The sequence below is a fragment of the Sus scrofa genome, chromosome 6, assembly GCF_054392235.1.
Source record: "Sus scrofa isolate SSC_HxYL_T2T_F1_AM1 chromosome 6, Sscrofa_HxYL_maternal_Yorkshire_Landrace_v2.0, whole genome shotgun sequence".
Classification (NCBI taxonomy): domain Eukaryota; kingdom Metazoa; phylum Chordata; class Mammalia; order Artiodactyla; family Suidae; genus Sus; species Sus scrofa.
In genome coordinates this window covers 57,547,986-57,571,849 of record NC_139388.1, presented here as the reverse complement: position 1 = coordinate 57,571,849, position 23,864 = coordinate 57,547,986, and the positions used below count along the sequence as shown (strand labels likewise).

General features: G+C 49.0%; 1 protein-coding gene across 1 annotated transcript; it reads right to left on the bottom strand.

Annotated features, from left to right (window-relative positions):
• Positions 1–1,838: 1,838 nt before the first annotated feature.
• Positions 1,839–18,706, bottom strand: CRX (cone-rod homeobox). Its single transcript, XM_003127265.4, has 5 exons — positions 18,301–18,706; positions 17,284–17,443; positions 7,529–7,663; positions 6,225–6,376; positions 1,839–4,826 (listed from the first exon to the last, which is right to left on the bottom strand). Exons 2-5 carry the CDS (start codon positions 17,417–17,419, stop codon positions 4,179–4,181), a joined length of 1,071 nt encoding a protein of 356 aa, XP_003127313.3. The 5' UTR covers positions 17,420–17,443; positions 18,301–18,706; the 3' UTR covers positions 1,839–4,178.
• Positions 18,707–23,864: the final 5,158 nt, after the last annotated feature.

Sequence of the window (23,864 nt, the reverse complement as noted above, 5' to 3'; positions counted from 1 at the left end):
ATCCTGATTCCCAGCTCCTTCCAACCACTATTTGTTTTCTGCCACTATAGTTTTACCTTTTCTAGAATCTCCTGTGAGTGGAATCCTACCCTATGTTATGCTTTGAACCTGGTTTCTTCCGCTCATTATCATGCTATCCATCCGTGCTGTTAGGCACACCAGACGTTCATTCCTTTTTTTCCTCCTTCTGACTCACAGGTAGCACGTGGACGTTCCCAGGCCAGGGATCGAACCTACACTGCAGCAGCGACCCGAGCCGCTGCAGTGACAACACCAGATACCAAACCTGCTGCCCTACAAGGGGACTCCAGGAGCTCATTTCTTTGTATTTCTGAGGCATATTCCATTGTCTGTACCATTTTGTTCAGTCTTTCACCTGTTGATGGGCATTTGGACTGTTTCCAGTTCAAGGCCATTATGAATAAAGCTGCTATGGATGACGCAAGTATAATTTCAGGAAAATTTTGTCTTAAGCTAAACCTGTAGCTTAATGTCTTCAAGATAGACATTTGGGTTGTTTCCCTCTTTTTGGTTATTATGAAGAGCGCTGCTATGGATATAAGGCTATATCCACATTTTTGTTTGAACATCTTTCTCAAATCTTCAGGGTCTACACTTAGGGCTGGAATTACTGAGTCACTATCTGGTTCCAGGACTTTTGCATCACCTCAGATGGGTACCCCCGTGCTCATTCGTCAGTCACTCCCCAGTTTCCCCTCCCCTCAGCCTCTGACCACTAACCTGCGTTCCATTTCTATGGATGTGCCTGTTCCAGACTTTTCATATAAATGGAATCACATGATATGTGGCCTTTGGCGTCTTGGTTGTTCTGTGAAGGTATTTAATACGGCTGAGTTGCACAATGTCAAATGATGATAATGGTTGATTTCAAGTGGTGTCTATTTCACCATAAAAAATACATACATGTTTATCCAGCTCGTATCATGGACCAGAGTTCAAGACCAAATACTTAGCATAATGATTTCATCTCATTCTCTCCAAGTAGGTCTTCTCAATGTCTCATATTGCAGGGAGGGAAACTGACATTGGGAGAAAGAAATTGCCCAAGGTCACAGGACCAGCTCAGAGAGAAAGTCTCTTGAACTCATCAATTCTGTGTTGGACACACACACACAGACACACATTTTAACTCAGGACTCAGTGACGGAGAGAGACAAAAGCAGAAATGGAAGACTTGGAGTTGGAGAAATGAAAGGGAACAACAAAGGGAAAGAGAAGGGGAAAGAAAGAAAAAGACAAAAACCAGCAAAAAGGAATGAATGGCTGAGACTCCACAATCAGGAAAAGAGAGAAAGAGAGGGGAAAAAAAAAGAAGGGGAAGAAGAGGAGGAAGAGACGGAGGAGGAAGAAGAGAAAAAGGAGAAAGAAGAAAGAAGAAGAGGAGGAGGAAGAAGGGAGATGAAAAAGAAATGTCGGGAAACTGAAAGTGACCAGAGAGAAGAGACGAAAGGCGTCAAGGAGGGCAGGAGAAAGGGGGACGTGTGAGATGAACTGCAGAGGACCGGAGGCTGATGAAGATGGCTCCCATCCCCACAGGGACCACTGGGGCAGGAAGCATGGTCATCACCCCCTTGCACTGAGGGAGAGGCCCATCAAGGTCACGGCGGGGGGAAGCTGGCTGTCTGGAGCCTATGTCCTTACTTAATTGGCTTTAGGGAGATGTCAGGGACAAGACGGTGACCAGACAGAGGAAGCACGTGGATGCCCCCATGCTCCCAGAGACAGAAGGCGGGGGAGAGGGGGAGGGGACAGAGCAATCCCTACCTTAACCTCCCCCCATCTGCCCCTCCCCGGAAACAAGACGAATTGCCCAGACGTTAAGCAGAATTCAACATTTTAATCATGTTTCACTCCACAGGTGGCCAGCAGTGGAAGACCAGTGAGTGGGAAAGAAGAGGACAGAGGGTCTGACGCAAGAGGGAGGGAGGCTCCCGGCCTCGTGTTTCTGTCCCCACCTCCCCTGTCACTCATCCTGGCTTGAGAAAGTAGGAACTTTTGCATTCACAATGGACAGCCAAAGAACCAACGTTCAGAAGGCTGACCCAAAGGAATCTGGAATCTCTCGTACAGATTCTACTCCTCCCTCCATCCAACTCCTCGAAGACTCTCTGAAGACCCCAGGATAGGGCTCGCTAAATCTGACCCCCATTGGCCCGTGACTGTGGCCCCCAGCCTCTATAACTTCCCATCCTCCTCCAGAACATCAGGTCCATCCTTCAAGCCCTCCCCAGGCCCCCTCATTGAGCTGCCTTTGAATTGTTTGTACAAAACACGCTCTCCTCTGTGGGATAGGGAGACACTTTCGGCGACACCTGAGACCCCAGCCTCCAGCACAGACGTGAGTCTCTGAAAAAGGAATAATGGACATTGCATCCTGGTCCCAACTTTTGCACAGAATCCAGAACACAATATCATCTCCTACCTGTCCCTCTCCTGTGAATTTTGCCTGGCTCCTCCATCCCATACCCCAGCATAGGCTCTCCTCTGTGCATATGTTTCATCCGGCCTCTGAGCCTCATGTCCCAGCGTGACTCAGGCACATGAGAGATGATCGAGTAGTGTGTTGAGTAAACCATCTTTGTGGGCCCCAGTCATTGCAGTGTGCCCCTTGGGGCCCAGGTTGTATGGACCTCTCCCAGCCTGGACCAGGAAAAAGTATTGGATGCCTACCAGATTCTCTCCACACTGTGCCTCCCTCCTGACGTCCCTTTCTATATGTCTGGGGGTCTGCAGCCAGCTTGTCTTAGATGGGGAGCACAGATTACAAGGATCTCTTCCCAACTCCAAGTTCAGAGACCTCAGGTTAGCACCTTGAAATCAGCTGTGGCGGGAGAATTTACACTACAGCAATGGGCAAACACTCCAAATCAGAGAGTTCCTCTTCCTTGGAGAGCCCATTGTTAAGCATCTACCAGCATGCCGTCCCCTTCTTGCTCTACTCCTTTCAGCCTTTGCTTTGGGAAACCCACAAGTGAAAGGCTTGTGGCTCCTCCCTCTCTCACCCAGAAGTAAAAGAACTCATTCCGAGGACGTAGGTGCCAAAGCACCAAACTTCCAGAGTGTCAAATTGCCTAAATCCCTCTCCAGATTCTCACACTGCTTGTCCCTGTGCCTTGAGTCAGAGTATATTGAAAGAAATACAGGGCTGCCCCAGAAAAGCATCCCAGGCCAAGCTCTATTTATTGTCCAATCCCACAACTGAAACTGGAAACAAAACATCTGAAAGAGGGAATGTGTGTTTGGGATGTGGGGTTGCCTCCAAAGCCACTTCTGTCACCCCACCCCCATCTCTCATATATTTACAGATGGGAAGCCTGTCCATCTCCTCTTCTCTTTGAAATACCTACAATCACAGTTGGTGCACACCACACAGCCACCACCGTCCCTCCAATGTCTGGGTGAAGTTCACCTTTAGAAAATGCTAGAACCAAAGAAAACAGAGTAGACATGAAACGGTCAACTTGCCTTTCATTTTCTTATCAATATGCCCACTCTCAAAGTCCAAATGAATGAGTAATGAAATGTCTTTAAGAAGAAACGAAGAAGAAAGAAGAAGAAATACATATCAAACAGCCCCCTAAACCTACCATGTAAACCTGACATTTGTGAAATCTGTAAAACTGCCAAGTGAATTTCTGAACATAGCTGATAATTGCCTAAGGTTCCCTGGTGGGGCTTCATAAAGTCTGTCTTTGGAATTTCTAGAAGGATCTCTACTTATACCAAAGAAGTGTCCCAAATGGAAAGGTAAGAAATGGAACCTCCCAACCTATTGGTTCAAGGGCACCATGATTCTGACCTAAACATCATCCCAAATCAACTACGAGTTTGGTTTCATTTCTCCTTGGGGCAAATTCTCAGCACCAGTTTCTCGAGTCTGGGGCTCATGGCTTGAAATGTCCGTGCGATTCCATTTGAGACAGTGTTGGGGGTGAGGGAATTCCTAAGACCTATGGAGTGCCAGGAGAGAGAAGGGATCCTCTTTCCCCAGGAGGAAAGGGGTGGACCGTATTGGGCTAAGCTGCCCTTGAGCCAAAGAGGCCATGACCTTGGGAAGGATGGCCATCTCCTGGCGCTTTCTCAGGGATGCCACCCCAGGGCAGGTGGAGACAACCTGCAGGGAGACCGTTTGGATGAGAGATGGAGAAGAGTGTCTTCTACAAGATCTGAAACTTCCAGGCACTCTGATCCTTGTAGTCCAGGGGATCCATGGGGTTGTAGGTGAATTTCCAGGTGCCGGTGGGGTCCTTGAATTCTAGGCTGTCCACAGGGCTGTAGGTGCCATAGCTCTGGCCTGAGAGGGAGGTGGGGGACTGGGTCAGGGAGGGCCCCACAGAGGGGCCAGAAAGGGGGCTGAGAGCTGGACCCCCCAACTGGGGCACCATGGGAGAAAGGTAGGGATCCAGGCCACTGAAATAGGAGCTCGGTGACCCATAGGCTGAGGGGGAAGAGCAGAAAGCAGAGGCAGGGGCATAGGTCATGGCATAGGGTGCTGAGGTCAGAGAAGGGCCTGAGGCCACCAGCCCAGCCCGCTGCGCCTCAGGCAAAGGGGACTCTGAGGCTGGACTCCAAATAGACACAGTGGCCACTGCTGCACTGGGGGAGCCTGACGGGCCAGGGAGAGGGGGGCTATAGGAATCCGAGATGCCCAGGGGGTCCGGACAGACATCCGTGGAGGATCTTGGAGAAGTGCCTGCCTTCCTCTTGGGAGGGCGAGCCTTGGCTTGTGCCCCTGGGGGCTGCTGCTGCTGCTTCTGCTGCTGCCGCTGCTGTCTGCATTTAGCCCTACGGTTCTTGAACCAGACCTGGGGGGTGAGAGGGAGATCAGGGTGGGTGAGTGGGGAGGAGGCCCAGGAGAGCCCTCAGGATGCCCGGGAAGGATGAAGCTTATTGGTGAGACATACCAGAGTCATAGATCTCCACTTTGCAATCAGTTACAGATCACTCTATCCACCCACCCACCCATCCATCCATCTATCCACCCGCCCATCCACCCGCCCATCCATCCATCCATCCATCCATCCAATCATTCATATAGCCAACTGTACACATACACATATGTACAATCATATGCACACACATACAATCCTACATATATACAGTTGTAAGTATACACATACATACATGTAAACATCTGCCCAGTCATATATACACAGATATTGTCATGCAACATACAAACATATATATATCCATCCATCTATTCATCTAATCACTTATACATACATACAATCCCCCATATATACATTCACCTATCAACTATGCACATACATATAGTTGTGTATATATATACCTACAAACATAATACACGCATCCATTCATCCTCCAGTCATATATATTCATACATTATCATGCCAACAAGCACGTATCCATCCGTACATACATCGTACATACAATCACGTATCTACGGATGGATGCACATTCATCCATCTGCACATACATGCAGTCATACATACATTCATACATCCAATCCACATACGGTATCACACATAATCCAATACAAATACAGTATCACACAAACACATATATTCACACATACAGTCACGCAAACATATGTACATTCATTCATCTAACCAGATTTACATACCTGCCATCATACAAACACACATATATACATTTACCCATCCATGCATCCTTCCACCCATTCAATGGGTTGATAAACATGGAATAACCATCTTCTACAACTCGGGGGACCCGCCAGTGAAACTGACATTCTAGTTGTGCGGGACAGGTTATAAATAAACAGTAAGTAAGCAAATCATATAGTCTTTTAGAACGTGATCCACCCTTGAGAAGAACCAATTGAGCAGGATAAGGGGGAGCAGCAGGAGTTGGGGGGGCAGGAGAAGGTGGCAACTTCAAACGTCAAGAGAGGGGGCATCGACTGGCAAGGTGACTTGATTGGTTAATCAGCCAAGACTTGACCAAGGTGATGGGGACTCTACCTGGAAAGTAGAGGGAACAGAGAGAGCAAAGGTCCTGAGGCAGGCATGTGCTGGGTGCGCGTGTCAAAGGAAGAACCAGAGGGCCATGTTGCTGGAGTGGAGGGAGAAGGGGTGGGAGGGAGAGAGGAAGCCAAGGAAACCACGGGGCAAAGGATGATTAGGGCCCCTTATGACTTGGCTCTTACTCTGTGACCTCTCCCTCCTCCCTTCCCTCAGTGTCCCAGGAAGGGTCAGAGGGGCCCAGGGGACAGAGCATCCCACCTGAACCCTGGACTCGGGCAGGTTGATCTTCAGAGCCACCTCCTCCCGGGCATATACATCCGGGTACTGGGTCTTGGCAAACAAGGACTCCAGCTCCTCCAACTGGCTTCGGGTGAAGGTGGTCCGTTCTCGTCGCTGCTTTCTCGGGGCGCCTGGAGTGGGGGCAGGAAAATGGGACCTCTGGTGACCTGAGCCCCTCTTCTCTTCATCTTTAGGTGTGAGGTCCAGAGGTTGTGTGGGACGCCGAGAAGCCCCTTCTGGATGTTCATTCTGCCCTGGCTAAGGGGGTGCTGATTCCTGAACTCCTAGTCCTCACTCTGTGCTCCTGGGAAACGGGGTCCTCCTTTGCCTGTCATATGGGGGCTCATGCCTCACCCTGATGAGAGCTGGCTTTAGCCGTGGAGGGAGGTATAAGAGTTTGGTTTTTATCTTGTGCACAAAGGCATTCAGTTGAAACATAACATTTTGGATATCTAATCATTTTTTACAATCCAGCCTATGAAAGCGGCTGGTCCTAGGAGTTCCCACGGTGGCTCAACAGGTTACGAACCCAACTAGTATCCATGAGGATGCAGGTTCGATCCCTGGCCTCTGCTTGGTGGGTTAAGGATCTGGTGTTGCTGTGACCTGTGGCGTAGGTTGCAGACGTGGCTTGGATCTGGTATTGCGATGGCTGTGGTGCCTATATGACCCCTAACCTGGGAACCTCCATATGCCGCAGGTGCAGCCCTAAAAAGACAAAATAATAATAATAATCCCCCTGGAGTTCCCTCTGTGGTGCCATGGGATCGGCAGCGTCTCTGTAGCACCAGGACGCAGGTTCGATCCCCAAGTGGTCACAGTGGGTTATGGATCCTACGTTGCCACAACTGTGGTGTAAGTCGAAGCTACGGCTCAGATCTGACCCCAGTCCAGGGAACTCCATAGGCCACAGGGCAGCCAAAAAAGAAAAAAGGCAAAGGAGGAGGAAGAAGGAGAAGAGGGGCGGAAGGAGAAGGAAAGCTTCGTTCTCTGAGAAATAAAGCATAGCTGGCTGATGGGAACTCCTCTGTGTCCTCCTCCCAGGTGCGTCCCGCCCTCACCCCAGAGGGAACCACTCTTCTAAATTCCTGTGTCTGTCCCGGGGGTGCTTTTTTGCATCCTTAAGAGATACAGAGCCATGTTTTGCATTTGCATATCAATACCTTTGACTGATGTGGGATCCTGATGTCACCCCATAAGTGCCCATCTTACTCCGAGGGGCCCCAGAGGTCCTCAGAAGATGGGGGCCATCCTGGGATGGCAGGGAGAAGGACCATACTCACTTGGGTAGGACACAGCTTGATGCATCAGATCCACACTGGGGCCGCTTAGGGCCAAGGCATTGACGGAGTAGTGGGGCCCCGGGTTCATATACGCCATCATGGTCTCCGGGGATGCTGGGGCCCAGGTCGGTGGGGCTGCAAGAGAAGGGGGTGCTCAGACCCTCGGCGGTTCATCAAAGGGTGGTTCCAGTCCTCCCTCTGTCTCTCCTCAGGTACGTGACCTTGGGCCACTTACCTCCCCTCTCTCTCTGTGCTTCCGTTTCTCCACCTATAAAACAGCCTTCTGCTTAAGGGTGTCAAAGCTTCACGGAGTCGCTTGTCAAAGCAGAGAGCCAGAGCGCTAAATGGAAGCTCTTATTCCTACTCTATTTTTTTTTTTTTTTTTTTTTTTTTTTTTTTTTGGCCACACCTGCAGCAGTTCTGGGCCAGGGATCAAATCTTCAACACAGCAGAGACATGAACCACTGCAGGGATAACACCAGATCCTTAACGTGATGGACCACAAGGGAACTCCCCTACTCTATTCTTTTTTTCCCCCTTTTTTTTTTTTTGTTTTTTTGTTTTTTAGGGCCACACCAGCAGCATAGGGAGGTTCCCAGGCTAGGGGTCGAATCAGGCCTACACCACAGCTCATGGCAACGCCAGATCCTTAACCCACTGAGTGAGACCAGGGATCCAACCCGCAACCGCATGGTTCCTAGTCGGATTCATTTCTGCTGCGCCACAACGGGAACTCCTCTCCTACTCTATTCTTTTAAAAAAATCTTCCTGCCACTCCCTTGTTCCAGATCTTTTTTTGTGTATGCTCCCCAGCCCCTGCCAAAAGATGTTCAGCCTCACACAGAATCATGGCAAGTAGGGTAACCCGTTGTCCCAATCTGTCTGGGATGGAGGGGTTTCTAGAGATGTGGGATTTCAGTGCCAGATTAGGAAGAGTCCCAGACAAATCAGGACCGCTGGTCACCCCAAGGGAGAGTCATAGTAAAATGACAGCAAGTGACAATCTTCCAGGACCGTTTCGGACCTAGCAGGTTGGCAAAGATCAAAGAGGCTTGGTGACACCAGGGCTGGTCCCCAGAGCTGAGAACCAGACTTCCCATGTCAGCCTGGTGGCAATGTGGACAGGACCAACCAGAACCACTTATCGAAGAATAAGGCCGTCTTTCCTTGGTCCCAGCAATTTACCTTCAATGCCCCTCGGTCACCTCTTTGGAAAATGGGAATGAAAATAGCACGTCTTTAGACTGACGTGAGGATCAAAGGCATTAATATGCATCGGATGCTTGAAAGAGCAAATGCTACAAAACTGCGGGAATTATTACCATTTGCAAGCAGATGTTTGCAAAGATTTGACACTGGGATTTTTTTTTTCTTTTAATGATTTTTATTTTTTCCATGATAGCTGGTTTTCAGTGTCTTGTCAGCTTTCTACTGTACAGCAAGGTGACGGAGTCACACATACCTATACACATGCTTTTTCTCACATTATCATGCTCCATAGACTGGGAGTTTTTTTTATTGGAATGCAGTTGGTTTAAAATGTGTGTTAGTTTTTGCTGTGTAACAAAGTGATTCAGTTATATATATTACAATATATTAAACTATATTATATACATTCTTTATCATATTCTTTTCTGTTATAGTTTATTACAATATATTGAGTATATTTCCCTGTGCTTTATAGTAAGACCTTGTTGTTAATCTATTTATGGGTATTAGTCTGTATCCCTTAATCCCAAACGGCTAATTTATCCCCCCCAACACACACCAAGCTAGGATTATTTTTTTCAGCCTCGCCTGCAGCATGTGGAAGTTCCTGGGCCAGAGTCTGAACCCATGCCACAGCAGCAACCTGAGCCACGGCAGTGACAAGACTAGGTCCTTAATCCACTGTACCACAAGAGAACTCCCAGGCTAAGTTTTTGGGTTTTTTTTTTTTTTTTAAGGACTGCACCCATGGCGTATGGAACTTCCCCGGCTAGGGGCAGGATTGGAGCTGCAGCTGCCTGGCCTATGCCACAGCTCACAGCAATGCCGGATCCTTAACCCACTGAGCGAGGCAAGAGATCACATCCAAGTCTTCAGGGATCTTAGTCAGGTTCATTTCCGCTGTGCCACAATGGAAACTCCAAAGCTAGGATTTTTATGTTTTGTTTGTTTTTGCTTTTTAGGGCCGCACCCGTGGCGGCATGTGGAGGTTCCCAGGCTAGGGGTCTGTAGCTGCCGGCCTACACCACAGCCACAGCAACGCCAGATTCGAGCCTAGTCTGCAACCTACGACACAGCTCATGACAACACCGGATCTTTAACCCACTGAGCGAGGCCAGGGATCGAACCTCAACCTCATGGTTCCTAGTCCGATTCTTTTCCACTCCACCCTGACGGAAACTCCCAAAGCTAGGATTTTTAATGCAGCCTTATTTATAATTACCAAAATGTGGAGGCAGCCTATATGTCTATCAGAAGGGGACATAGGAAGTAGGTGAATAAATTAGGTAAATTAAGTTATCTTAAGATTATGGCACATCCATGCAAGGAAATACAATGAAGTCATTAAAAAAGTGTAAGGCTGCTCTCTATGAATGGATTTGAAAACGCTTCTAGAAAAAAAAGTTGTTAAAAACCCAAAGAGCATCCATGAGGACGCAGATTCCATCCCTGGCCCCACTCAGTGTGTTAAGGATCCCGAGTTGCTGTGGCTCCGGCATAGGCCAGTGGCTACAGCTCCAATTAGACCCCTAAGCTGGGAACCTCCATATGCCACGGGTACAGACCTAAAAAGACAATAGATTATCCTAAAATTGGCAATGAGACAAAAGGATGACAGCGTGTCCCTTCCAGGCTGCCTTGGAGCCTCATCTAGCAGAACAAACTAAGAATTACTGCCTTCTCTAGGGGACTATGCCTTGTTCAATTGATCATGTACTATCGATTGGGGTCCAGACTCTGACAAGGTAAATAGTAATTTCTACAAGTTTGGTTGCCAATGAATTCTCTTTGGAAGACTTTTCACAGGTTACAGTTTTGCTGCTCTGTAGGACTTGAGCTAATTTCATATCTAACCTGAGCAGTTTTTATCAGTGCACTTTTTCTGTTATGTTTTTTTTTTCTTTCTTTCTTTTTAGGGCTACACCTGCAGCATACAGAGGTTCCCAGGCTGGGGGTTCAATCAGAGCTGTAGCTGCCGGCCTCCACCACAGCCACAGCCACGCCAGATCTGTGTCTGTGACCTACACCACAGCTTGTGTCAACATCAGATCCTTAACCCGCTGAGGGAGGCCAGGGATCAAACCCACGTCCTCCTGGATGCTAGTTGGGTTTTTAACCTGCTGAGGCACAAGGGGAACTCCTCAGAACTCCTTTCTGAATAACAATATTAACCTCTTGCTCAAATTCTCCTTTGAAACAGCTGGTTCCCTCATGACTTAAAAAAATCTTTGAAATGCGCTTCTTTCATGTGCCTGAGAGTCAGGTTTTTTGGGGTTTTTTTATTACATTTTGACAAAAAGAGTATGTATGTATATTACCAAATTATATGCAAAATTATGTATATAATATATAATACAATATTATATATTCAATATGTCCTTTGAATAAAGATTCTTTTTTTTTTTTTTTTTTTTTGTCTTTTTGCTATTTCTTGGGCCGCTCCCGCGGCATATGGAGGTTCCCAGGCTAGGGGTTGAATCGGAGCTGTAGCCACCAGCCTACGCCAGAGCCACAGCAACGCGGGATCCGAGCCGCGTCTGCAACCTACACCACAGCTCACAGCAACACTGGATCGTTAACCCACTGAGCGAGGGCAGGGACCGAACCCGCAACCTTATGGTTCCTAGTCGGATTCGTTAACCACTGCGCCACGACGGGAACTCCAAGATTCTAACTTTTTAATTACACTTTCACAATATGTATGTATGTATATTAGATATCATACATTACCAATTTATATACACAATATATATTCTATTCAAATGAATAGATCCTTTGAACATAAGTATTTAAAGGAAAAACCTATGGTGCTAAGCAGTGTTTATAGCATGCTACCACTTGTGATTTTAAAAATAAGGCAGAGAGGGGTTTCCATCGTAGCTCAGCAGTTAATGAATCTGACTAGCATCCATGAGGACGCAGGTTCAATCCCTGGCCTTGCTCAGTGGGTTAAGGATCTGGCGTTGCCGTGAGCTGTGGTGTAGGTCATAGATGAGGCTCAGAAACTACGTTGCTGTGGCTGTGGTGTAGGCCAGCAGCTACAGCTCTGATTTGACCCCTAGCCTGGGAGCCTCCATGTGCCGCAGGTGCAGCCCTGAAAAAGCAAAAAAAAAAAAAAAAAAAAAAAAAAAAAAAAGCAAACCAAGGCAGAGATGTATAATGTAATATAATATATATCTTATATGCCTAGAAAATTCCCAAGTCTGACACAATATATCGTCAAAGTGGCTGCCTCTGGGTAGCTGTGCTATATCCATATATACATAATTTTTTTTTTTTTTTTTTTAGGGCCGCACCTGCAGCATATGGAATTTCCCAGGCTAGGGGTCAAATCAGAGCTACAGCTGCTGGCCTCCACCACAGCCACAACAACCCCCAGATCCGAGCCGTGTCTGCGACCTACACCACAGCACACAGCAATGCCGGATCTTTAACCCCCTGAGTGAGGCCAGGGATCAAACCTGCATTCTCATGGTTACTAGTTGGGTTCTTTACCTCTGAGCCACGATGGGAACTCCCTATATCCACATCTTGTTTTCACAGTTTGGATTGCTTTTTAACCGTGTGTGTGTCTGCTACCTTTTCAACAACCAAAACAACAATACAATCTACTGAAAAAGAGAGAGAATCCATTTAAGGATCTGGCGTCCTCACTGCTGTGGCGCCTTTCCATCCCTGGCCCAGGAATGTGCAGGTGCCACGGGCAAGGCCAAAAAGAGAGAGAGAGAGCTGATCTTTCCAGGGCTTTCTCTTGCCCCAGTTAAGATGTCCTGAGGAGACCTCTGAGCCTCTCCAGATTCTGGCAATAAGCTGTTTGGGGCCAGGAATGCCTCTCCTTCAGCCTGCAGCCCCCTCCCACCAGCTAATCCCCCTCCTCCTCTGGGTCAGGGTTCAAACATCACTTCCCAGGAGAGCCACCCCCACACCCTGAACAGGAGTTCTCTCTCTCTCCCCTGCTCAGTCTCTCTCTCTCACACACACCCACATACATTTTCTTTCTCCTGTTCTTCAGGAATCACACGTATTAAATACGACACGTTTATAAATCTGTTTCCATCTGTCTCCCCCAATTCGGTCAGCTAGCTGAGGACAGAGACCTGCAATGTCCCCAGTCCTCCCAATTTGAAAAAAATACATGCTTAAAAAAATGGATGACAGGGGGAGTTCCCATGGTGGCTCAGCGGGTTACGAACCCATCTAGTATCCATGAGGATGTGGGTTCGATCCCTAGCCCCGCTCAGTGTGTTAAAGGATCCGGTGTTGCCGTGAGCTACGGTGTAGGTTGCAGATGAGGCTCGGATCTGGCATGGCTGTGGCTGTGGTGTAGGCCGGCCACAGCAGCTCTGATTTGACCCCTAGCCTGGGAACTCCCATATGCCACAGGTGTGGCCTTAAGAAGCAAAAAATAAAGTAAAATAAGATAAAGTAAAATAAAATAAAATAAAATAAAATAAAATAAAATAAAATAAAATAAAATAAAATAAAATAAAATAAAATAAAATTGAAGTGCTACCGTCTATGCTGCAAATCTTTTTTGAGAATCTCCCGTGCCCCAGGATTTAGGGATACAGCAAGAAATAAGACACACACAGCACCTCTGTTTTCATGGGATTGAACTTCCAGGACCCAGTTAAGGAAACAAACAGTGAATGAGGAAACAGATTTTTAGAATATTGAAATGCTTTGGAGTGAGGAAAGATATGCTTTTGAAGAGTTTCGAGAACGCTGAGGAGAATGAAACGGAGTAATAGGATAGAGACAGGGTTTGGGGTGAGGGTGAGGCATCTAACTTAGGTGAACAATCAGGGAAGACCTCTCTCTCGGGAGGTGACCTGGGAGCTGCAAAGCGACAACTCCACATCATCGAGGGAGGGGAGGAGCGGGGCTCGCAGTCTCTAGGCAGAGGGAACAGCAGCTGCAAAGTTCTGGAGGCTGGAATCACGTTGTCTTGCGGAGGAGAATCCGACTGTCCAGTGTGACTGGAGCAGACCGATCAGAGTGGGAAGGGGACTAAGATTATGTAGGACCTGCTAAGATGGTCACAGGGAGGCTCTGTGCTGACAATAATCATAAAAGTAAAAAACAACCACATCAATCCTTTTTTTTTTTTTTTTTCCTTTTTGCCATTTCTTGGGCTGCTCCCGCGGCATATGGAGGTTCCCAGGCTAGGGGTCTAATCGGAGCTGTAGCCACCGGCCTATTCCAGAGCCACAGCAACTCAGGATCCGAGCTGTGTCTATAACCTACACCACAGCTCACGGCAACGCCAGATCCTTAACCCCTGAGCAAGGCCAGGGATCGAACCTGCAACCTCATGGTTCCTAGTCGGATTTGTTAACCACTGAGCCACGACAGAAACTCCAACCACATCAATCCTAAGGATCAAGTTGGCATCCTAGGCAGTGGCTGGTATTCCCACTCTTGAGTTGTCCCCTCCCACTGAGCCAGGTTGTGTGTGCAACAATAGGATATTGTGGAAATGACAGTGTGACTTCTGAGGCTGGCCCTCTCTCTCTAGGAAACCAGCTGCCATGCTGAGGATGCCCGAGCCGTCCTCTGGAGAGGTCTCATGACAAGAACTGAGGCCTTCTGCTAACAGCCGTGGGAATGAACCACTGGGGAAGCTGATTCTCCAGCCTCGGCTGGGGCTTCAGAGGACTGCAGCCCTGGCTGACATCTGATGACAGCAACACAAGAGACCCTGAGCCAGAACCACCCAGCGACACGGTTCCCGGATTCCTGTGATCTCAGAAATTACACATCATAAATGTGTATGGTTTTAAGATACTAAGTTTGGGCGTAACTTGTTACACAGCCGTCTGTGGCTGATGAATACACAAGACTTCTCAACAGTCCTCAGCACAACCTGGGAAGGCAGAGACTGTATTGCTATGATGTTCACTTTTTTCTTTTCTTTTTTTTTTTTGTCTTTTTGCCTTTTCTAGGGCTGCTCCCACGGCACATGAAGGTTCCCAGGCTAAGGGTCTAATCAGAGCTGTAGCCACCGGCCTACATCAGAGCCACAGCAACGGGGGATCCAAGCTGCGTCTGCGACCTACACCACAGCTCAGGGCAACGCCAGATCCTTAACCCACTGAGCAAGGCCAGGGATCGAACCCTCAACCTCACAGTTCCTAGTCAAATTCATTAACCACTGAGCCACAACGGGAGCTCCATGACTTTCACATTTTACAGACGAAAACATCCTTGGTCTCTGGCACCGTGACTTGCTCAGGGACACTCACAGGCTGTGAGTGAGGACCCAGGATTCCAACCCTGGGGTGGGGGGGGCTCCTGGAGGCCTTGTTCTCCCAGTCCCCAGTCTGAGCCCCCTCTGTCCTCTCCCTCTTCTTCAAGGAGCAGTGGCGTTCCGTCCGAACCTCCAGAGAGAGTGGACACAGGGAAGCTGATTTAACTTGCCCTCCAGGAACAATTTGCAGGGCTTGGAACAAGAGCCACCCCCTCTTCGCAGTGGAATCTGCCTCAGGTTACTGGGCTAAGGGGTTGGTCTTCCAGGAAAGCCTAGCTCTCTCTCCTCCTATGGGCAGGAATCTGAGCCTGGGGGGGAAGGAAAGGGCTTAACCAAAACCAAGCAGCCGATAATGATACCACCTCCACCAGGGAGGGTTTGCCCACGCCTCGGATGCCCAGGAAGGCAGTGCTTGGTAGACCAGCTGTCTGCAAAGAATGAGTCCCAATCAAAATGCTACTAGACCCTCGTCAAAGCCTTTCTTGGGTCTGGCAAACAAGCAGAGGCAGCTGATGGTCTCAGGGCTTCCAGAATTTCTCCCCTTCCCACAGGCTTTGTGTGTCCGACCTCCAGGAGCACAGAAAACAACTACAACGTCTACCTCACATTGAGGATTTACAGCGAGCCTGACAGCAACCCTTTATCACCCTGCCTGATGAATTTCAAGGCCATGATGTTTCATAATCCCAAACAGTGGAGCCAGGGAGACCACCATCCCTGCCCCGGGGACCAACCAGCGGGGCCCGAGGCTGGTGCTCGGGGCTCCTGGGGTTCAGCAGCCACCGGGTCCAGGCTCCAACCCGAGCAGGTGCTTGGACAGCGGAGACCTAAGGGCTGGGGGGGGGAGGAAGGGGCAGCCCCACATCGGGAAGGAGGTTCTACGATCAGAAGGACCTCCAGCTGGGATCCCCAGCTGCTCAGACACGCACCCCGGGCCTCGGAAACAAGATCTCAGGTGGGATCCAGTGAAAATGTCCCACCAGGTGGGACCTATTGTCATCACCTCTCCACAGAGGAGGAAACGAGGCTCAGAGAAGCGGAGGCTCGGGTCCAGCACACAGGTCCGAGGCAGAGCCAGGGCCCAGCCAGCGCCCGCACCCCGAGCCTGCCCCCTGACCACCCAGTTCCACTGCCTCTTAGGATGCTCTCCTCAGCCCCACGGCGCTCAGATGTCCATTTCTCAGAAGGGGACGCTGAGACTGTGAGGGGCTCTGTCGACTCCCTGTAAGCAGCACAGGTAGGAATAGAACCCGGAGGTCTTGGGCCCCAGAGCCCTCCCTTGACCCCCAAATCTACTCGGGGTCCCCCAAGGTGGGAAGAGGCCACCCCCTCCCCTGCACGCATGGTCACCCAGGCCTGTGACATGGGCTTCCCATGGCTCATCTGACTGGATCCTGGTGGCAACTTGTCATCGTCCCCACTTCGCAGACGTGGGAAACTGAGGTCCAGAGAGACCTCACAGAGACCCACATGGCTCCACATCAACCCAAGCAAGGCTCACCCCCAGCTCAGCAGTGTCCAGGGCCCTCCACCAGAGTCCACGATCCCCCACCCCCAGTGTTGGCTCTGCCACCCAAGGGACAAGGAGCTGAGTGTCATGCTCACCACCCAAGATTGGACGTGGAGGAAGCCAGAGCCTCTGGGGACAGCGAGAGCCCCGTGTAATTCAGTTCACCAGCCCTGCCATCCCCAAGTCCTGGCATTCCCAGCGCCCCCTCTCTCCCTCCTATCGCGGCTGTGAAACCTTGGCGCTCTGTGTATCTCTACTTCTGTCATCCATCTGTCCATCCATTCATCTTGTCAACAGATATGCAGGCATCCCAACACCATGCCAGGCACTGGGAGGAAATCAAAGTTGGGGGGGCGGGTAGATGGGCGGTGAGGGGGAAAATACACACGCAAAGAAAAAGTTTCAGGCGGGAGAAAGTTGTAAGCAAAATACAACAGGGAGTCGTGCCAGGGAGTTGCCTTCAAGCCGTGAGAATCCCCCAGCCCTAGAAGCTGGAGAGCTCGGTCCTTCACCTCCCCCAAAAAGCCACTTGTGAATCCTCCAGTGGCCCCATGCCAGGGCCAATGTCCCCTGTCCACCCCCACTCCCTCTGCTGCAGTCGCCGCTTGCCCCCACGTCCCCAGACGTCAGGATGGACCTCTGATCCACATACCCATTCTTCGCAGTCCCTGTACCAGACACTGAGAACACAGCCATGAATTAAACGAACCCACTTTCCCACCCCTCACGTCCCCTGTCTCGTGAGCCCCCTGCCTCCAGCGCCTCCGCTGCCCTGCAGACACTCACCTGCAAAAGGTATGGACAGGGCTCTCCTGGTGGCCCAGGTCCTGGACGGCGGCGTCAGACAGCGGAGGCTGAAGGAAACGGGTCCCCTCCCACGGGGAGATTTTAAGCCCCGGCTGGGAGTGATGTCACTTGCCATGGCCTGGATCTCGGAGGGTAATCTCTGGAGCCCGGATGGGGGATGCGACTGGGCACCAGGAGGTGACATTGGCCGGGAGGGGGAGGGGCGCCCGTCTGCCTAATCCCCTCCTCTTCTCCCCCCTCCTTGACATCTTGGCAATTAAGGCTGATGGGGACGGGCGGCCCCAGCTCCTGCCTGTGCCCAGGGGCCCCTCGGCCCTCAGGGAAGTTCTTCCCTAAGTCTAACCAGTGTCCCTCCAGCTTTGGCTACTGTCTCATTAAAGAGGAAAGGGAGAGATATTGGGCTTGCCTGAAACACCATTCAAAAAAAGGAGGGGTGCGGGGCTTTCCTGGGTCCCCCCCCCTCTCCCCAACAGCTGGGCAAGAACTGGCCCATGGGTCTCGTTCCTGCCTCAGTTTCCCTCTTGGCCTCAGCTTCTATCACTCTGGTCTTTGGCATTGACTCCTCTCATTTCCTTTTCTCCCGAAGCTCTCACTCTTCCTCTGTCATCTTCGTCTCTTTCTGCCCCTCCTCCCTCCACACGCTCAGTCTTTGTTTGGGGTTTCTGTGCCTCTGTTTCTCTCTTCTTCGAGGCCCAAGTTGTACCACTTTTTTTGCCTGGCTGCCTGGCCCCGTCTCTCATTCTCCATCTCTGGGCCCTTCTGTCCTTGTCTGTCTGTCTGACTTTCTGTCTTTCTTTCTTTCTTTTTTTCCTTTATAGGGCTGTACCTGCAGCATATGGAGGTTCCCAGGCTAGGGGTTCCCTTGGAGCTGCAGCTGCCAGCCTACACCACAGCCACAGCAACTCAGGATCCAAGCCACGTCTGGGATCTACACCACAGCTCACAGCAACACTGGGTCGAACCCGCAACCTCATGGATACTCTTTGGATTTGTTACCTCTGATCCACAATGGGAGCCACAGTGGGAACTCCTGGTCCCTGTCTTTCTTGATGTATCGCTTTCTGTCTTGACCTCTCTGTCTTCTCATCCTCTCTCTCTCTCTCTCTCTGATTCTGTGCCTGTTTGGATTTTGACCTCAGGGGTCGCTGTCCTCGTCTCTTTCTGCCCACCTGTCCAGCCTCCTGCCCCCGCATCACCTCTGTCCTTTATCCAACCTCGTCGGCTCAGTCTCTGTTCCTGCTTCTCCGTTTCCCTGCCTCTCCCTGTGATCCTTGCTTTCTTTCTCTCTCACATCCCTTCCACATCTTCCTCCCTGTCGTGGTCCCTCTCTTGTTCTGTACTTCTGACTGTCCTGGTTTCTGTCTCCCTCTGTTTTCGTCTCTCTGTCCTTCTCTGTGTGTGTGTGTGTGTGTGTGTGTATCTTCCTGGATATCAATATCTCCCTGAGCTCCTGGCCCCACTCAGGTCCGTTCGCCAGCCCCAAAGACTCCACCACATACGCACATCCCTACGTGCATGAGACGGCAGTAATCCCGCCTTGTGGCTGGGTCATTGTGTCGCACCATAAGGGGCCCTTTCTTCCTTCACCCCCACCCCCTACCTCCTACTAGAAGAGATTAAGGCCGGCAGCCTGGCTGGGGAATCAGGGTTGGTCTCATTAGCTTGAAGAGCCAGGGGTGGCAGGAAGGGAGGGAGGGGCCCCGCCTGACCCTTGCTGAGCAGTCAAACGGCTACTGAGGGAAGGGTCCAGTCCTGCAGCCGCCCCCCCCTGCCCCCCGTCCCCCCAGGGAAGGAAAGTTGACCATCGGAGGGCGGAAGAGAGAACAGGTCCTCCACAGCCCCCGGGGGGAGGTGTCAGCTCCTCTTAATCACCTCCCCCGAATTTTCCCACCCATTGGCTCTGGGCTCAGAGTCCCACCAGGCCAAGCCGAGGGTGTGGAGAGATGCGTTTCAGCTCGTGGACACGGCCCTGGGGTCAATTAAGCTGAGGCTAAATCCAGGCTACGCCTTCCCCGAGGCAAGTAGCTATCTTTTCTCATCTACACCCAGGGAGAGACTCAAGGGGAAACCCTGGCCATCAGCCTGGCCTTGTCCCTTTTTTCCTCACACCCCACCCCCTCACCCCCACGGCATGGGATCTGCCCACAAAGCCTGTCATTTCCTCTTTCAGCTCATGGCCTAGCTGAAAACTACAAAACACTGCTGGGAGAAATTAAAGAAGACCTAAGTCTCTGACTCCGTGAACTTAACCAATCCGAGGATCAAAAATATTTGGGGAAAAAAATTTTTTCTAGAATGTTCCAGAAAGCACAACTTGAATTTGTCACGTGCCAGTAACTATTTACATAACACTTATTGTATTGGGTATAATAAGAAATCTAAAGATGACACAAAGTACCCAGGAGCATGTACTTTGCACCATTTTTTTTTATGGCCCCACCTGAGCCATATGGAAATTCCTGGGTCAGGGATTGAACTTGCGCCTCCACAGCAACCCGAGGCACTGCCTTCAGGGTATTAACCTACTGCACCCCAGCAGGAAGCCCTGCACCATTTTATATAAGGAACTTGAGCATCCTTGGCTCTGAGTCTTTATAAGGGGTCCAATCCCCCGTGGATACAGAGGGATGATTATACCATGTTCACGAATCATGTTCATGGATTGGAAGGCTCAGATTTTTAAAATATCAGCTTTTCTCAAAATCATCTTTTTAAAAAAATTTTATATTTATGCAATTTTAAAGGTTACATCCTATTTCCAGTTATTACCAAATATTCCCCATGTTGTACAATATATCCTTTTTTTTTTTTGCCTTTTAGGGCCACACCCGCAGCATACAGAGGTTCCCAGGCTAGGGGTTAATCAGAGCTACAGCTGCCAGCTCACACCACAGCTACAGCAACACCAGATCTGAGCCGCATCTGCAACATACACCATAGCCACAGCAGGTCACAGTAGGTCCGAGCCCCGAGTCTGACCTACCCCACCACTCATGGCAACGCTGGATCCTTAACCCACTGAGCAAGGGCAGGGATTGAACCCGAAACCTCATGGTTCCTAGTCAGGTTCGTTAATCACTGCGCCACGACGGGAATTCCAGTACAACGCATCCTTGAGCCAGTCTTACACCCAATAGTTTGTGCCTCCCACTCTCCTTCCCCTGTATGGCCCCTCCCTGCCTACCCACTGATAACTGCTAGTTTGTTCTCGATATCTGCGATATCTGCGAGTCTACTTCTTCTTTGTTATCTTCACTAATTGGTGGTATTTTTTTCGATTTCACATGTAAGTGATATCACACAGTATTTATCTTTCTCTGTTTTATTAGCATAATGCCCTCTAAGTCCATCCATGTTGCTGCAAATGGCAAAATTTCATTTTTTTTACGGCTGAGGAATATTCCATTATATATATATATTATATATACATAAAACCTTCTTTGTAAATTCATCTGTTGATGGGCACATAGCTTATTTCCATAGCTTGGCAATTGTAAGCAATGCTGCTGTAAACACTGGGGTGCATGCATCTTTTCAAATTAGTGTTTTTGTTTTCTTCCGCTATATGCCCTGAAATAGACTTGCTGGGTTATATGGTGGTTCCATTTTTATTTTATTTTATTTTAATTTAATTTAATTTAATTTATTTTAGGCCGCCTCATGGCCTATGGAGCTCCCGGGCCAGGGAACAAATCCAAAGCCATGAACTAAGCTCCAGCTACGGCAATACCAGATCCGTACCCACTGTGCCGGCCAGGGACTGAACCCACATCCTAGCTCTCCCAAGACACTGCAGTTCCCATTGTGCCACAGCGGGAGCTCCTATTTTTAGGTTTTTTTTAGACAAACACATCTTTAGAGTCACTGCAATCCCAATCAAAATCTCCCCAAAGGGTGTTTTTGTAGAAACTGACAAGACGATTCAAAATCTATATGAAAATTTAAAGGCTCTGGAATAGTCAGAAAAATTTTGGAGGAAAAAAAAGTTAAGAACTCATACTCCCTGACTTCAAGACTTACGGGGGGGAGTGGGGGTTGGTTTTTGTTTGTTTGTTTTTGCTTTTTAGGACCTCACCCGCAGCATGTAGGGTTTCCCGGGCTGGGGTCTAATTGGAGCTGCAGCTGCAGGCATACGTCACAGCCGCAGCAACACCAGATCCTTAACCCACTGAACGAGGCCAGAGATCGAACCCGAAACCTCATGATTCCTGGTTGGATTCATTTCCGCTGAGCCACGACAAGAACTCCAAGACTTTTGTAATGCTACAATAATATAGACAGTGGTATTTTATAGGCTAAATCAATAGATAAGTGGGACAGAACAGACTTCAGAAATTAACCAAAACTTTAGGGTCAATTGATTATTTAAAAAAAAAGAAATTAAGGCGTTCCCTTTGTGGCTCAGCAGGTTAAGAATCTGCAATAGTGTCTGTGAGGATTCGGGTGCAATCCCTGGCCTCACTCAAGATCCCACGTTGCTGCAAGCTGCGGCACAGGTCGCCTGTGTAGCTTGGATCTGGTGCTGTGGTGGCCGTGGCGCAGGCCCACACCTGCAGCTCTGATTTGACTCCTAACAGGGAACATCCATATACTGTGAGTGCAGCCCTCAAAAAGGAAGAAAAACATTTTTAAGGTGTGATAATATTATAGGTAACTTTATTAATGAATCATAAATTATATATCAAAATGTAAGCATCACTAAACATGCAGATACTTTAAAACAATAGTTTCTTATTTTTTATGGAGATACAGTTGATTTCCAATGTCATATTAGTTTCAGGTGTACAACAGAGTGATTCCAAAACTTTAGAGGAGTTCTTGTCGTGGCTCCGTGATTCATGAACCTGACTAGTACCCATGAGAACTTGGGTTCGATCCCTGGCCTTGCTCAGTGTGTTAAGGATCCGGCATTGCCATGAGCTGTGGTGTAGGTCGCAGATGCAGCTCGAATCTGGCATTGCTGTGGCTTTGGCGTAGGCTGGCAGCTGCAACTCCAGTTGGACCCCTAGCCTGGGAACCTCCATATGCCGCAGATGCTGCCCTAAAAAGACAGAAAGACAAAAATAAATAAATAAATAAACCATCCTTTTTTTTTTTTTTTTTTGGTCTTTTTGCCACTTCTTGGGCCGCTCCCACAGCATATGGAGGTTTCCAGGCTAGGTGTTGAATGGGAGCTGTAGTTGCCGGCCTACACCACAGCCACAGCAACGTGGGATCCGAGCCACGTCTACAGCCTACAGCACAGCTCACGGCAACGCCGGATCCTTAACCCATTGAGCAAGGCCAGGGATCAAACCCGAAACCTCATGGTTCCTAGTCGGATTCAATAACCACTGAGCCACGACGGGAACTCCGTAAACCATCCTGTCTTTATCAGTTTATCAGTGGATGAATACGTAGGTTGTTTCCATATCTTGCTATCATAAACAATGCTGCAATGCACAGTGGGGTGCGTGTATCTTTTCAAAATAATATTTTCATTTTCTTTGGATATATACCCAGGAGTGGACTGCTAGATCATATAGTAATTTATTGTGTGTGTGTGTGTATGTCTTTTTAGGACCACACCCAGGAGGTTCCCAGGCTAAGGGTCAAATCAGAGCTACAGCTGCCGGCCTAGACCACAGCCATAGCAACGCCACATTTGAGCTGCATCTGCGACCTACACCACAGCTCATGGCAATGCAGGATCCTTAACCCACTGAGCAGGCCAAGGATTGAAGCTGAGTCCTCATCGATCCTAGTCGGGTTCTTTAACCACTGAATGACAAAGGGATCTCCAGTGGTTCTCTTTTTAATTTTTTGAAAACCACCATACTGTTTTCCCAGTGGCTGCACAAACTTATATCCCCAGCAACAGTGTATAAGAGTTCCCCTTTTCTCCACATCCTCACTAACATTTGTTTTTGTGGGGTTTTTGATGATAGCTATTCTGACAGGTGTAAGGTGATATCTCTTTGCCGTTTCGATTTGCATTTTTCTAATGATTAGTGATACTAAGCATATTTTCATGGGCCTATTGGCCAACTGCATCTCTTCTTTGGAAAAATGTCTCTCTAGCTCTAGTGCCCATTTTTTAATCAAGTTGGGTTTTTTTTTGGGGGGGGCACTCCCATGGCATGTGGAAGTTCCTGGGCCAGGGATTGAACCCACACCACAGCAGTGACCGGAGCCTTATAACCAGGATCCATAAGGAAGACTCCTTCAACTCAATAAAAAAAGCAGTTGGAAGAGACCCTTCACAAAAGATATATAAATGCCTGATAAGGGCACAAAAAGATACTGAACTTTATGTCATTAGGGAAATCAAAATTAAAACCACAGTGAGATACTACACATGAACACCAAAAGGGTTACAACGAAAAAACCAACATCACGAATGTTAGTGAGGTCGTGAGAAACTGGAACTCCCATACCTTTTGGTGGGAACAGAATGTTCCCACCAAAAGGAGAACTGGAGAACTGCCAGGTTGTTTTCTATAAAGATAATTATTTTAATCTTGTACATGGATACTCCACTTCTAGATATTTATCCAAGAGAAATGATAACACATGTCCAC

Excerpts from the sequence above, each read along its gene's own strand:
- CRX (XM_003127265.4), bottom strand. The coding sequence starts at position 17,419 with ATGGCAAGTGACATCACTCCCAGCCGGGGCTTAAAATCTCCCCGTGGG. Across the intron at positions 7,664-17,283 it reads CCTGTCCATACCTTTTGCAG|CCCCACCGACCTGGGCCCCA; the intron begins GTGAGTGTCTGC and ends CTTCTCTTGCAG. Across the intron at positions 4,827-6,224 it reads TGCCCGAGTCCAGGGTTCAG|GTCTGGTTCAAGAACCGTAG; the intron begins GTGGGATGCTCT and ends CTCACCCCCCAG.